General features: G+C 51.4%; 1 protein-coding gene across 3 annotated transcripts in view; it reads left to right on the forward strand.

Moving 5' to 3' along the window:
* Window positions 1–14,413, forward strand: part of LOC115448021 (fat-like cadherin-related tumor suppressor homolog) — a 56,207-nt gene extending 41,794 nt beyond the window's left edge. For all 3 annotated transcript variants that reach the window (XM_037441204.1, XM_037441206.1, XM_037441205.1), the window contains 12 exons: window positions 1,642–2,036; window positions 2,332–2,788; window positions 2,865–3,188; window positions 6,280–6,438; window positions 6,534–7,079; window positions 7,151–7,542; window positions 8,481–10,943; window positions 11,050–11,680; window positions 11,866–12,366; window positions 12,448–12,714; window positions 12,792–12,908; window positions 12,992–14,413. In XM_037441204.1, the coding sequence (XP_037297101.1) occupies window positions 1,642–2,036; window positions 2,332–2,788; window positions 2,865–3,188; window positions 6,280–6,438; window positions 6,534–7,079; window positions 7,151–7,542; window positions 8,481–10,943; window positions 11,050–11,680; window positions 11,866–12,366; window positions 12,448–12,714; window positions 12,792–12,908; window positions 12,992–13,125 (6,386 nt within the window). In that variant the 3' untranslated portion in view covers window positions 13,126–14,413. The remainder of the gene's footprint in view (window positions 1–1,641; window positions 2,037–2,331; window positions 2,789–2,864; window positions 3,189–6,279; window positions 6,439–6,533; window positions 7,080–7,150; window positions 7,543–8,480; window positions 10,944–11,049; window positions 11,681–11,865; window positions 12,367–12,447; window positions 12,715–12,791; window positions 12,909–12,991) is intronic.
* Window positions 14,414–14,707: the final 294 nt, after the last annotated feature.

Genomic DNA, 14,707 nt, shown 5'->3' on the forward strand with positions numbered 1-14,707 from the left:
AAAAAAAACATGAGATTTTGAGGTTATAATTAATAGTAAACATTGAAAGCTTTTCAATGTTCAAGGTAGATTTATAGTCCTATCATTTACGCTTTAAATATGCTTTTTATTGATATAAGTACCTATCTAATATATATAAGCCCTAAAGATTCATCACTATGTAGGTATCTGATTATTTTTTACTTAAATCAGGCTATTTTAAGACTTGATTCATATATTTTTTTATAAGTAAAAAGGTACCTAATTATGTCGTTATAGTATTTACATCCTCTAAGAGTACCCTTCAGAATTTATGTATTTTCTATATATACGTACGTATTCCCCGAAGAGACAGACAGAGGCGCACTGTTGAGCATTCACGCTTCATCAGAAGCATGGCATATTTTACACACTTTTGGTAGACTCTTAGGGCATGTAGGATTAAATTAAACAAATAAAAAAATATTTTCAGTTCATATTATTTATTTCTTCATCACCTACATTGTTTTATAAAATAATATCTGAGTATTGTGCAGGAGGGTTGTTGTTACGGCGGCTGTACACTCTCGTGCGAGTGCTTTCGCGATGTCTCGTCGATAACTCTCGCGCGAAAGGTGGAGGGACGAACGTGATCTTTACACTCTCGTTTATTCAGAACGCATTGGGAACGCCGAGAAGATGGACGCGTTACAGGTTACGGCAGCTGTTACTTGGTTTACAGTGTTTACTGTTCCTTTACATTTGTATAAGTGTGCCAAAAACGAATTCATTAATTCGAAAGCAAACCAAGTTGGTTTGTGAACTTCATCATACCCTGCACCAGATTTCAAAGAAGCATTCATGTCGCGTATGTGCCATCTGAACGATGCCATAAGCGAAAGCTTCTTTTTTTAACTGAATGACGCGAGAGTATACAGTGATGCACATGCGCCCTCGCGGGGGGAAGCGAGGCTGAAAAAAAAAACAAACACATTATGCTCAAATTAGAATGGCAATATATTAATATTGTGTCACACGGAAAGCAGATTTATATATTCAAATCTTCCAGCTGAATTAAATGTAAGTAACCTTCAAGCATATGACACAACATTTTTTAATCAACAATATCTGTTGTCATATGTTGTCACATGTTCAATATCTGTCTGTCTGTTATTATTGTTGTCACATGTTCAATATCTGTCTGACTGTTTGTGTCCTAAATAAATAAAAAAAAAAAAAAAATATCCTTGCTAGTTAGCTCTTAAGTTGCCACAGCCACATGCTAAAGTGTGTAGTAGGTAGTATACAGATTCTGTTCGCTGTCTCCACGCAGTTACCAAGAACAGGAACTGAGGAGCGAACTAGAAGTTTGACGGCAGTTAAACTTGTACGATTAAAGAATAATGTGCTTACCAAACGAGGCGCTGTCCATTGTTGTATACAATGGCGAATCTGCACGTTCTCCAACACCATGGACCCGCCAGCAGAGCCACAATTAATGCAAAAAGCAATTTCTATTTCGTATCCTTTTGTTGGTTCTGGGGCCGTTTTCGACAATGTCCTTTACTTTTTATTTTTGACCTTAGGTTAGAGTAACTTATTGTAAACTGTTTCTTTCAAGATGACGTGATTTCACTGTGTGTGCGTGTGTGTGACGTATGAAGGTGTAACGTTCCTGTGCAGTGGAGGACGTGAACGACAACGCGCCGCGCGTGGAGCGCGCGGTGGTGGGCGCCACCGTGTCGCTGGAGGCGGCGCGCGGCGTGGCGCTGGCGCGCGTGGCGGCGTGGGACGCGGACGTGCGCGACGCGGCGCGGCTGCAGTACCGGCTGGCGGGCGCGGCGCCGCGCGCCTACTCGCTGCACGCGCGCTCGGGCGTGCTGCGCGTGGCGGCGCCGCAGGCGCTGGCGGACGCGCCGCGCTCACTCAACGTGTCGGTGTCGGACGGCGCGCACGCGGTGTTCGCGCGCGTGAAGGTGTCGCTGGCGGCGGCCAACCGCGCGCCGCCGCGCTTCCCGCACGTCGTGCACGAGGCGCGCGCGCTCGAGAACCAGCCGCCGCCGCTGCTGCTCACCACGGTACGGGCTTCATTTGAACCACTGCAATATCACTGTCACACTTGACTCCAGAATTTGACAATTTTTAGTTATAACTGTATCTCCACAACTTATTCATAATGATAAACTATCCATGAATTTATTAATAAAAATATTACAATTTGTCGTAGTGTCCCATACTATCTAAGGTTAATAAAGATAACTGTATAAAGGTGAAGTTATTACAGGCAAAATGTTGAATCTGTATAGAGTAGCGATTTTTCTACTTATACTTTACAATGTAGGTTTTATAACATTTTTTTTATTTTATTTGAAGGTAAAAGCATATGATGACGACGGAGGCGAGTACGGTACTATCACTTACTCGATTCCTTCAGCGAAATTGCGCGAAACCTTCGCAATAGACGCGAACAGCGGCGCTCTCACTACGCGCGTGCCGCTGGACCGCGAGCGCCGCGCCGAGTGGGAGGTGCCCGTCACCGCCAGCGACGGCGGCGGCCTGCTGCGCCACACCACCGTGCGCGTGCGCGTCGCCGACCTCAACGACAACGCGCCCGCCTTCCCGCTGCGCGAGTACCGCGCCGCCGTGCGCTGCGACCGGCCCGTCGGCGCGCCCTTCCTCACGCTGGTCGCCGCCGACCCCGACGCCGGCGACCACGCGCGCCTCACCTACTCCGTGTACGAGGGGGACGCGCGCTCCGACGCCGCGGGCCTGTTCGCCGTCGACGCGCGGACCGGCGCGCTCTCCTTCGCGCGGGACGCGACGCCCTTCGGTGAGTGTGCGTTCGGGCGACGGCGCGTCCGTGGCGCGTGCGTGGCGGCCGGCTGACGTGTGTGTGTCTGTGACAGCGTCGCGGGCGCTGCAGGTGTGGGTGCGGGCGCGGGACGGCGGCGGGCTGGCGGGCGAGGCGCCGGTGTCGGTGTTCGTGCTGGGCGCGGGCGAGGCGGCGCCGCGGCTGCAGTCGCCGCCGGCGGACGTGTTCCTGCGCGAGGACGCGGCGCCGGGCGCGCTGGTGGCGGAGCTGCGCGCGCAGGAGGCGGCGCCGGCGGAGGAGCTGCGGTTCCGGCTGGCGGCGAGCGGCGCGGCGGCGAGTCCGTTCGCGGTGGACGCGGGGGGCCGCCTGGTGCTGGCCGCGCCGCTGGACCGCGAGACCGCCACCGAGCATCTCGTGGGTCAGTCTCGACTCTCCACACACTAATATTACATTTAACATGCTAAGTGAAAGTTGGTTCAACAGTTTTTGTTGAAAAGTTTTTATTTTTATTTTATATAACATTTTATTGCGAAAATTGCAGTTAAACTTCTATGTCGATAGTGAAAATTTACTCTAATGAATCAATACATATAATTTTATCTGTGTTGTTCTAATTTTATCTGTTTTTAATTTAGAATAGGTACCTGATTGCATGCGCAATTGATGCACCCACTTATCCCCCGTGTGTATTCTGCCCTGTAATGTGATAAGTGCATATCGGGCAAAATTCCAGACACAATGCTGATACTGAATAATAAATAGAAAAATAAATAGAAAATAAAAAAAAAACCAATATCACATTGTACGACCCAGAAATCAAACCCACAGTACTGCAGTCGTACCGTAATACAACTACGCCTCCAAAGCAAACACTATTTTGCTAATGTTTCTTTTTATATTTTATATAAGGTCAGTCGGGGGAAGTGCGCCATAAAATTTTCATAGCTGGATTCAATGCAAAATAATTTCTTTTTGTGCTGACTTAAGAATGTAATTTTATTACTTTAAGGATATTTGGTATTTTGTGATAACAACCTATAGCCATTCAAGGAAATCGGATCATAAATTAATAATATATTGCTCAAAGTAAAAAAAATGGAAGTAGGCGCACTTGCCTCCGGAAATGGGGTAAGTGCGCCTGTGTACAAAAAAACGCCAATATGAAACATTATAAAGAAAACACTAATTTTAGTCCATAGAGAAATAGGTTTTACTCGCGTTGCTCTTGGATAATTTTTAATCACTCAATATTATAACAAACTATGACTGTCAAATCAAATTCGGGGTAAGTGCGCCATATATTTGTAAATCAGGGCTTCAAAACATTTTACAATTTCTTTTGCTATATTTAGGTATTAATATTAGAGTTTTGTGTGCGGATATGTTGTAATAAAAAAATGGTAGCCCTAATACGAAATCCATTTTATTTCTAAAAACTAAAAAATACATACAAAAATGAAGGAATTAACGATTTTGAATGCGTTATAACTCAATTACTTAGAATTTGACTTTATGATATTTGATATGTTTTAGCTGCATTATACCCAGATAACGTGCCTGATCGAACATTTGCAACCTCTTCACGTAAAGTTGGTCTAGACCAAGGTATTTCAGTTTTTCTTTTGTAAAAACGAACCATCTAAAGCAACAAATATACGACGAATTAACTAATACGCCCTTTTATTTAAGTCGGCTCAAAACAAAATACCTTGAGTACAAAAAATTATGCTAAGTATAACATTTTAATAATAATAATTCATATTAGTAAAACATATTCTCAAAAAAGGTTGGTTATATATGGATCAGGGGCAAGTGCGCCATACGACTACTAACTGTGGCGCACTTGCCCTACTCGACAATTTTGAGGTAACTTTTTTCTCATTGCTAAAAAATCCTTTATTTTAGTGTATATAAATAAAATTCAGGCAGGAAGTTAAAATAAAAAATTTAAACTATGTATTCACCTTACTTACATTTTTCAAAATATTATGTATGTCCGTAAGAACCTAGGTACTTTTATGAAAAACAGTGACTTGCACTGTTTGAACACTAGAAATAAGAATAAACTAGTTGTTCCAAATTTCCGGCTCTGTAAAACAAATAAATCTTATCTAGCGAATTGTATCAAATTCTATAATAAAATCCCTCTTGAAATAACCAATCTGCCCGGCTACAAATTTAAGTGTCATGTTAAGCGCGAATTAATGTCAAAGGGGTATTATAATGTAAAGGATTACCTCGATGATCAGACGGTTTGGAAAAACAGTCCTGCACACCCTGTCCAACCCTATGTTAACGCCAATATTATAAATTAACTACATAAACGTCTCATGTGTACCTTTCTACAATTTTGACATTATACTGGGTAACAGTTTTAAATTTATGTGACATATTTTATTTTATATTGACTCATTGAATTATCAATGTATAATAGACGACCGACCGATCATTTTGTTGCACCAGCCTTAAAATTTATAATCTTAATTATATTGACCAAGATCTGCGACAAAATATGAAATGAAAATATTATGTTTGTAAATGTAGGCGTATGCACGCTGTACACTGACTGTTTCATAGTTTTTATAATTTTTTTAGTATTATTGTTTTTTTTCGTTAGTTTTTAGTTATTGCTAAATACTTTTATGTGGATTTTCTCCGCAATTTTACGGTGATGTGCGTGTATTAGCTTATATAATTAATCAGACTTTGTATAGAAAAGACTTATTAAAAAAATATATATATATTTAATAACAATATTATAAATGAATAGACAATTGATGACAAAAATAAAGCCCGGAGTTTCTTTCTGCCTTTCTTCTTCGGGTAGTCATCGCTTAGGTAGTTAGTGAAAGGCTGGTAGGTTAGCTAGGTTAGGGCTTTTATTGTCCTCACCGGTGAGGATCGCGACGCGTTTCTCCCTTATTGCTTATTTAAAAATACATACATACATAATTTTATTTCTTCTTCCCTGCCAGCCCGAGCTGGCTTCTTTGTTTACTAAGTATATTTTTCATTTATTTTATTGTCTTTGTTTATATAAGCTAATCTAATTAAGTAATAATTGAATATTCTCATGTACCTTGACTTATCATAAGTGCAACTATGTTCGCCTACGTGATGAATAAAGCATTTTTATTTTATTTTTTATTACTGGTTTATAGAAATTTGTTATATATCTTGAAATATTTCATGTTATCTTTCACGAGGTCATCTCTGTTTACAGGTCTAAATGACACTTAAAATAAAATGGCGAATAAATCGTATTAAAATGAACAGAGCCATTTGTGTTTTTAGTGGAACTGTATTTCAGTTAGTAGCATAGATATAAGATTGCAGTAATTGTATAACATCAATAGTTTTAGATTTTTTTAGGGCAGGTGCACTTACCCCGTCGGCGCACTTGCCCCACCTGACCTTACATAAACTAAACTATTATATGAAAAAACCATGCTTATAAAATACAGCATTATACCGATGTTTGACACGCCAAGAGTGGTAATGTTCCACAGGCGTGATCGCGGAGGGCGGCGGCAGTCCGGCGCCGGCCGCCATGCTCGTGACGCGCGTGCACGTGCTCGACGTCAACGAGCACGCGCCCGCCTTCCACTCCGCGCCCTACGTCGTGCACCTCGCCGAGAACGCGCCGCCGCACTCCAGCCTCGTGCAGCGTGAGTCTCTCCCGCTCTAGCGCTCACCTTCATTTACAATGTTGACATAATATTGTCCATAAATATTGTTAACACATATTATTTTTGTTTAATAGTAATGGCAGACGATCCCGACTCCGGTGCGAATGGTGAAGTGAGGTTTTCGTTCGCCGAGGGAGCCGAGGGTTCCGCGGCGAGCGCGCTGTTCGCCGTGGACCCGTACACGGGCTGGGTGACCACGCTGGCGCCGCTGGACCGCGAGGTGCAGCCCGAGCATCGCCTGCCGCTGCTGGCCGCCGACGCGGGCTCGCCGCGGCGCGTCACGCGCGGCACGCTCGTCGTGCGGCTCGTGGACTACAACGACTGCCCGCCGGTGTTCCGCCGCGCCGAGTACCGCGCCGACGTGCCCGAGGACGCGGCGGCCGGCACGGTGGTGGCGCGGCTGGAGGTGGACGACGCGGACGCGGCGGGCGCGCCGCTGACGTTCTTCGTGTCGGAGGGCGACGCGCGTGCGCGGTTCCAGCTGCGGGCGTCGGGCGAGTTGTACGTCGCGCGCGCACTCGACCGCGAGCAGCAGTCGCGGTACGATCTCACCGTCGCCGCCACTGACGGCAAGTTCACCGCCTACACGCGCGTCAGGGTCACCGTGCTCGACGTCAACGGTGAGTGGCGGCGCCGCCGGGCACATCGTCCGCGGTCGGCTCCGTTCTGACGTTAAGCTTGTGCGTTGCAGACAACCCGCCGTACTGCCTTCGACATCGGTACCACGTGCGACTGCCGGAGGACGCCGCCAACGGGACGCACGTGATCACGCTCGAGACGGAGGACGCCGACGAGCCGGCCAACGCCCGACTGCGTTACTACCTGAGCGGGGAGCTGGCGCACCACTTCTGGATCGACAAGGAGTCGGGCGCCGTGCGCGTGCGTGCGGCGCTGGACCGCGAGGCGGCGCCGCGGTACTCGCTCACGGCGCACGCGCAGGACCGCGCGCGGCCGCGCTGGGAGTGCAGCTCGGAGCTGGGCGTGGAGCTGGACGACGTGAACGACAACGCGCCGCGCTTCTCCGCCGACACGTACAGCGTGACGCTGCCGGAGGACGCCGAGCTCGGCACACTCGTTGCGAAGGTATTCCACTACCAACTACACATTTGCAATACCGCTGAGATCTTGCGTCATAGCGAATTTAAATGTATACCTTTGCCCGGCATGTAATTGGAACATAAATTCAGTCCTGGTTCTATATTGTTATGGGGATTAGTCGTATGAATTATTAAGTTCTTAATGCTCTTTGTGATCCTCCGCTTGACTCTTAAAAGGTTGCAAATAAAAGTTCGGAAGTGGTTAATTTCTTAGTCTATATTGGTCACAAATATAAAATCACTTAATACTATGAGGTGTACGGTACCGTCTGAGCATTCGTGGTCTAACGTGGCGCGTGACGCGTACAAAATGTATATACTACATAATGTTAAAAAGTTAAATGGCAAAGTTGTATGTAATAAAAATTTTGCAAATTTTGGTTTAAAATGCACAAATTTATGTTCGAATTGTCATAGTTCTGAAAGGTTTTGTGCTAAGATTTATGACACTATTTTCAATAAAAGCTCCTGGTTAATTTTTAAGGCCTTACCGCTAGAGGAGGTCCGATTTCAATAGGAAGTGCATTTCATAATAGCACAGATATGTGAGAGTCCGCCTGAGTAGGTACCTTCGCAATGTCTGTTTCTGCCGCAAAGCAACAGTGTGTAGGCACTTTTGTGTTCCGGTTTGAAGGATATTGTAGTCAGTGTAACTACTGGACATAATAAGACTTAACCTCTCATGTCTCAGGATGGCGAGCACAGTGGAATACCAAACAATACTTTGTAATTAAAGGTGTTGGATGGTATTTCTACTGCTTATGTGCGGTCGTATCGCTCACCATCAGGTGAACGGCAAGCTAGTCACATCATTCAAAGCAAAAGATTGCTATTCCATACTATGTAATATTGTCATGTTACAAAGGTTACTGGATAGTGTTAAGTTTTGTTCGAGTAATTGATCGGAACGGATTGTCTGTGCAGGTACACGCCACAGACGCGGACCTCGGCGACAACCGACTCGTCCGCTACTCGTTGGCGGAGGAGGGCGGCGGCGCGTTCTCGCTGGCGGCCGACAGCGGCATCATCACCCTCCGCGCCGCCCTCGACCGCGAGACCCAGGCCGAGCACCGCCTCGTGGTGGTCGCCACCGACGCCGGCCGCCCGCCGCGCTCCGCCACCGCCACGCTGCGCCTCACCGTCGCCGACGTCAACGACAACCCGCCCGAGTTCGAGTTCCACCAGTACCGCGCCACCGTGCCCGAGATCGACGCGCCCGGCACCGAGGTGCTGCGCGTGCGCGCCACGTCGCGCGACGCCGGCGTCAACGCAGACGTGTACTACTCCATCATAGCGGGCGACGACCGCGACGACTTTGCTCTGGACCGCGCGACCGGCGCGCTCTCTGTGGCGCGGCCTCTCGACTACGAACGGCGAAAAGAATATCTGCTGACCGTCCAGGCCATCGACGGCGGCTCCCCTCCGCTCAGTGATCGGGCAACTGTGAACGTGACTATCACGGATAGTAATGACAACGCGCCTAATTTTGGTCAGGCGTCGTATGTGGCGCGCGTGCGTGAGGACGCTGCGGTCGGTACGCGGGTGCTGCAAGTGATAGCGGATGACGCCGACTCTGGCGCGAATGGGCGCGTGACATATTCGGTGGTGCGCGGGGACCGGTCGGGCCGGTTCGCGCTGGACGCGGACACCGGCTACCTGTCGGTGGCGGCGCCGCTGGACCGCGAGGCCACGGCGGCGTACGTGCTGGAGCTGCGAGCCCGCGACCGCGGCGTGCCGGCGCTGGACTCCACCACGCGCGTCAACATCGAGGTGCTCGACGCCAACGACAATCCACCCATGTTCGCTCAGACCAACTACACTGCTGTCGTGCAAGAAGACAGACCGCTCGGCCACACTATTCTCAAGTTCGTGGTAGAGGACGCAGATGCGGCGCCGAACGCGGCACCCTTCACTTTTGACTTTCAATCTGGCAACGAAATGGGAGCATTCCGTCTCGAACAGGACGGGTCTCTGCGCTCGGCGACAAGATTTAATCATCGTATTAAGGACCGATACGCGCTACAAATTAGAGTGTTCGACAACGGCACTCCACCACTCTACTCAGACGCGTGGGTGTACATCAGAGTTATTGAAGAGTCACAGTACCCGCCTATAGTGACACCGCTAGAAATAATTGTCAACTCATATTTGGATGAATTCCCGGGAGGCGTTATAGGACGTGTATTCGCTTCCGATCGTGACGCCTATGACACGCTGTCGTATAGAATCGCGCCAATCGACGGTGCTCCTTACCCGCCTACTGACCTGTTCGAGATCGACACCAACGACGGCACATTGCGTGCGGCTCCACGCCTCGACGTCGGCGACTACCGACTCAACGTGTCTGTTGGAGACGGAAAATTCATAAGCTTCGCAATCGTGCGCGTCACCGTCTCACTAATTTCAGACGAGATGTTGGCGCGTGCAGTGGTCATCCGCTTCAGAGAAGTCACCGAACGCGATTTCGTTCTCAGCCATCGCAAAGGATTCGTGAGAGCGGTCGCCGAGGCCACCGATCGCGAGCCAAGCGACGTAGTCATCATCAGCGTGCAACAATCTGGCGACAGCCCCGATGCGGGGGGACACACGGCCACCCGGACTCGTCGCCAAATCGCGCAAGATCTAGACGTGGCGTTCGCGGTGCGCGTCGGCGGAGGGTTCCTGCCGGCCGACGCGCTGCGGCGCCAGCTGCACGCGCACCTCGAGCGCGTCGAGGAGCGCGCGCGGCTCGTCGTGGAGACGCTCGTGCGCGTCGCGTGCGGCGCCGGCTGCGGCCGCGGCGTCTGCGTGGAGCGCGTGCGCGTGGCCGAGGGCAAGGCGCGCGTCGCGGCCACCGACGTCGTCGCCTTCGTGGCGCCGCTGCACCGCCTCACCGCCGAGTGCGCCTGCAACGCCGGCTTCGGTGGCGAGCGATGCGAACTCGACGTCGGCGAGTGCACGGACTGTCATACGCCCACAGTGGTGCAGTTCCTCGGCGACGGGTACCTCGCCTACCGAGTGGAGCGCGGCGCCGTTGACGGGGCGCGCGTGCCGGACGACGAACTCGTGCTGGCGCTACGGTTTCGCACGAGACGCGAGCGCGGGACGCTGATGGCTGCCTCGGGACGTATCGATTACGCCGTGTTGGAAGTTGCCGAAGGATATTTGCAGTTCAGAATGGAGTTGGGATCCGGTCCGGCCATGGTGAGGGCCGCCGTGCCGGTGGCGGATGGTGCGTGGCATGAAGCGCGACTGGAGCGTCGCGGCGCCGCGATGCGCCTCACCGTCGACAGACGCAGCGCGCACGCGCAGACCCCCCCGCCTGCAGCTGTACTTGATGCTAGAGCCGATCGTCTCCTCTTCGGTGCGACGCTGCTACGACACGCACATGCTTTTGCCGCCGAGCAGGTGAGTTGGTTGATTTCAAATCATTGTAGCTTGACACTTTGGGCGAATTCAAATATAAGCATAAAAAATTTGGTCTAATACCAATGTTTTTTATCCACTTAAATAGGTGACATATGGATTTGAGGGTTGTATGGCTGAATTGAAGCTGGGCGGTGTAGAGCTGCCGCTGGAAGAGAGCGGCACGTCCCGCGACGGTCGGGCGCAGCTGTCGCGGCGCGTGCGCGTGCGCTCCGGTGTGGAGTGCGCGCCGCTGGCTCCACCCACGCCGTGTGCTTCCTACCCGTGCATGAACGGCGGTACGTGTCGCGATGCCGCCGCGTTGCTCGAGGGCGAGGGCGAGGGGGAGGGCTTCGCGTGCGCATGCCATGCGCGCTTCGCTGGGCGACGTTGCGAGGTAGACACGGACCCGTGCGCGTCGCAGCCGTGCCTGCACGGCGGGTCGTGCGCAGCAGTGGCGGCGGCGACAGTGGCGGCGGGCGGCGGATTCCGGTGCGCGTGCGCGCGCGGGCTGGCGGGCGAGCGTTGCGAGCGCGGGCGGTGGTGCGCGCCGGGCGTGTGCGCACACGGCGGCGCATGCGAGGAGGGCGACTGGGGCCCGTCGTGTCGCTGTCGCGGGTACTATGGGCCGCGCTGCGAGCTCGACGTGGACGAATGCGCGGGCGAGCCGTGTCTCAACGGCGCCACCTGCCTCAACGAACCGGGATCCTTCCGTTGCCTGTGCCCGCCCGATAAAACAGGTCTGTTTGACTCATTTTGTAAAACTATTTCTTTTTTATCTGGAACTTAAAATCGATTGATTTTGTATAAGAGTTCAATCTGGTATGTGCAGGTCATCCGTGCGAATCGAGTATAAATAAATAAAATAGGTTTTGTTAAGTCCGATCACAAAAAATTTACTTTTATGGTTATGAACGGATTCCAGGAATGAACTGTGGCAACCCGCTGTACTCTGACGCGGTGGTGGCGGGCGGCGCGGGCGGGGCGGGCGCTCGCGCGCTCGGCGAGGCGTGGCGCTGGGCGTGCGCCGAGCGCTGGCCGCTGGCGGCGGCGGGCGGCGCGCTGCTGCTGCTGCTGCTGGTGGCCGTGGCCGCGCCGCTCGCGCTCCGCCGCCGCGCCCGCCGCGCGCCGCGCCGCAAGTCCGCCGAGGCCGAGCCGCTCAACAGTCGCGCCGCCGACAAACTGCCGCCGCGTGCCGAGAAACTCTCCAACCTGGAGGCCGTGAGACGCGAGCGACCCGCCTCCTGTGCCGACCCCCCGCCGCTCAACAACGTCGACACTCTCCGCAGTTACGGCTCGGCCGGAGACGAGCTCGAGGGCATCCCGCCAGACTACCGACGAAATCTCAACATCGACGTCGTCGACCGTAAGCCGTGGTCCGAACAAATGCACCTGCATACGTTTGTCGACAACAAAATTTATAATGGTGAGTGTTCAATCGAGTCCGCGGTACGCTTTGCGATGAGAGTAAATGATATCGATACAACCCTATGCAACCCGTTCACAGATTTAAAAGGCAGTAGACCGCGAGGCCGACCGCGGTCTCCGCACCTGGTGGGCGGCTACCACTGGGATTGTTCCGACTGGTGCGGCGGCGGCGGCGCACTGCCCGGCATCAGTGAGGTGGCGGGTTCCGAGCGACCAGACTCGTCGTCACCGGCTTCGCCGCCGTCGCCGCCCGCGAGCCCGCCCCCGCGTCGTGTCCCGCGTCTGTCTCGCCCGACACTCGACACTGATTCGGCGCCAGACGACGCCGACTCGGAACGACCAGATGGTAAGTTCAGCCTGGAAGATATACCGATCATCTTCGACATTGATAGACTTCAATTTACATGGTACGTTTCGTTTCAGCGTCAGCGTACTTGGTACATCCGGACACATACCTACCGCGCGCCTCGTCAGATTCGGAGCCGCTGCGGGCGCGTTCGCTCCGGGAGCCCGACGCGGCCAGTCTCATAACCATGCTGGGTGAGTGTGCACCTACCAAACCTCGATACATAGCAGTAGTTAACTACTAATGTGTAGTACTGACGACCCGTTTGCTTCGACAGAAGAGCGTAACTCGCTGCTGGGCGGCGACGAAGTGGGTTCGTGCAGTGAGCTGTCGGCACACCTGTGCGAGATCGAGGAGTCGGACGCGGAAACGGAGCCGCCGCCGCCCCCCGCGCGCCACACCGACGTGTGACGGCGGCGCGCGGCCCGAGAGCCGCCCTCCGCCCTCGCCGCCCCCCGCGCCGCCGCAACCCGCCCCGCGGCGCGCGGCCTCTAGCCGACTCGAGCTTCGGCACGAAACTGTCCGAGTCTTGCCAGCGATGTTCGAGTGTCATCGATGGACTAAGCCTGACAGAGTTCGACATCACTTGGCTGTGCGTAGTGACAATCGAATTCCAACGAACCGTGTTAGTTGTTTGCATCAAATGTGATAAATCGTCCGACTGTGCGAGTGCAGGTTCAGTGAACAGTGAACGAATAAGTGAAATGTGATCGATGTCTTGCCGAATTGTTGAACGTGTGCGGACCGTGTCAGTAAAGTGTGAATGCCGTATCGTTCGCAAATGATTTATGTTGTAAATACATCATTATCTTATACACTTGTACATATTTTGTAGCATAATATTGTAATATTGGATTGGACAGGGCAGTCGACTTCGGTACCTCCACATGACATAATATCATTATGTAAGTGAATGTTGGAGGCGCTAGTCCGCAGCGCCTCGCCCGGCCGGTCGCGGCGCGTGCGGCGGTGTGCAGAGCGCCGCGCCGCGCATGCGCTGTACAGACGCGCCGCTCTATGTACCGGCGAGTGTGCACGCCGCTTGTCTCATTTAGATGAGTTCAAAATTTATTTGAGGAAAATGATTTTGTAAGCGTGTAACGATCTCCTCCGCGCAATTGTCGCGATTTAGATAATTTTATAACAAAATAACGTGCCTACCGTCTGTCAACAATCTATTCTTATATTGTATAATGTAAACATTGGACTATAATTTTGTAAATTTTCCGACTCCTCGCTCGTAAGCGTTAGATTATAACGTAGATAGGGAACACATTGGTGGCGGCCGGCCGCCGGTCACGTGTCGGTCCCGTGCCGGCCGCGTGTCGGTCCCGTGCCGGCCGCTCACCCGCAAGACTGGACCGGGCAGACCTGTCTGTACTCACGTGTCACGTGTCATGGTGCTCCGAGCGTAGACTCATATCATACTTTAGTCGCGGCCCGGTCTCCCTCTAGGCTAGCGAATTAGAGCGGCGAATCTATTTTTGTACGAATGTGGAGCGAGCTGGGCCGGTGGCGCGACGCCTCTCCGCCGCGGCGTGTCCGCTGCGTGTTTGCTGCGACGCCACTATGCTATGTACTGACGCCACTGTGTTAGGCTTTTGCTGGCTCTGGCTATGTTGGTAATATTATGCCCAAGTCGAGTGCAACTTTGAGTTGTTTTTGTGAAGTGATTTAGTCACTGGGGACAAACCGAAAACTAAACTCATTGACCATATTAGTTGTAAGAATTTGAGCTAGGCTGTTGCAACATTACTTGATGTTGTCCTATAAAAGGCTTTTACGAGTGGTACCGAACATGGTAGATGGTTAAGAATAATAAGTATTCTAAATATGTATTGCTTAAACATAAGAAAATTTATTTTGATCAAAAAACATTTGAGGAGCCCTTTCTGATTTAAGAACCGAATATCTTTCTTGATATAAACGATTACAAATAGTTTGGACACTACCCATTAATAATGATGTTTAATTCATCAGCTACAAAACGCAC

The sequence above is a fragment of the Manduca sexta genome, chromosome 22 (assembly GCF_014839805.1).
Source record: "Manduca sexta isolate Smith_Timp_Sample1 chromosome 22, JHU_Msex_v1.0, whole genome shotgun sequence".
Lineage (NCBI taxonomy): Eukaryota > Metazoa > Arthropoda > Insecta > Lepidoptera > Sphingidae > Manduca > Manduca sexta.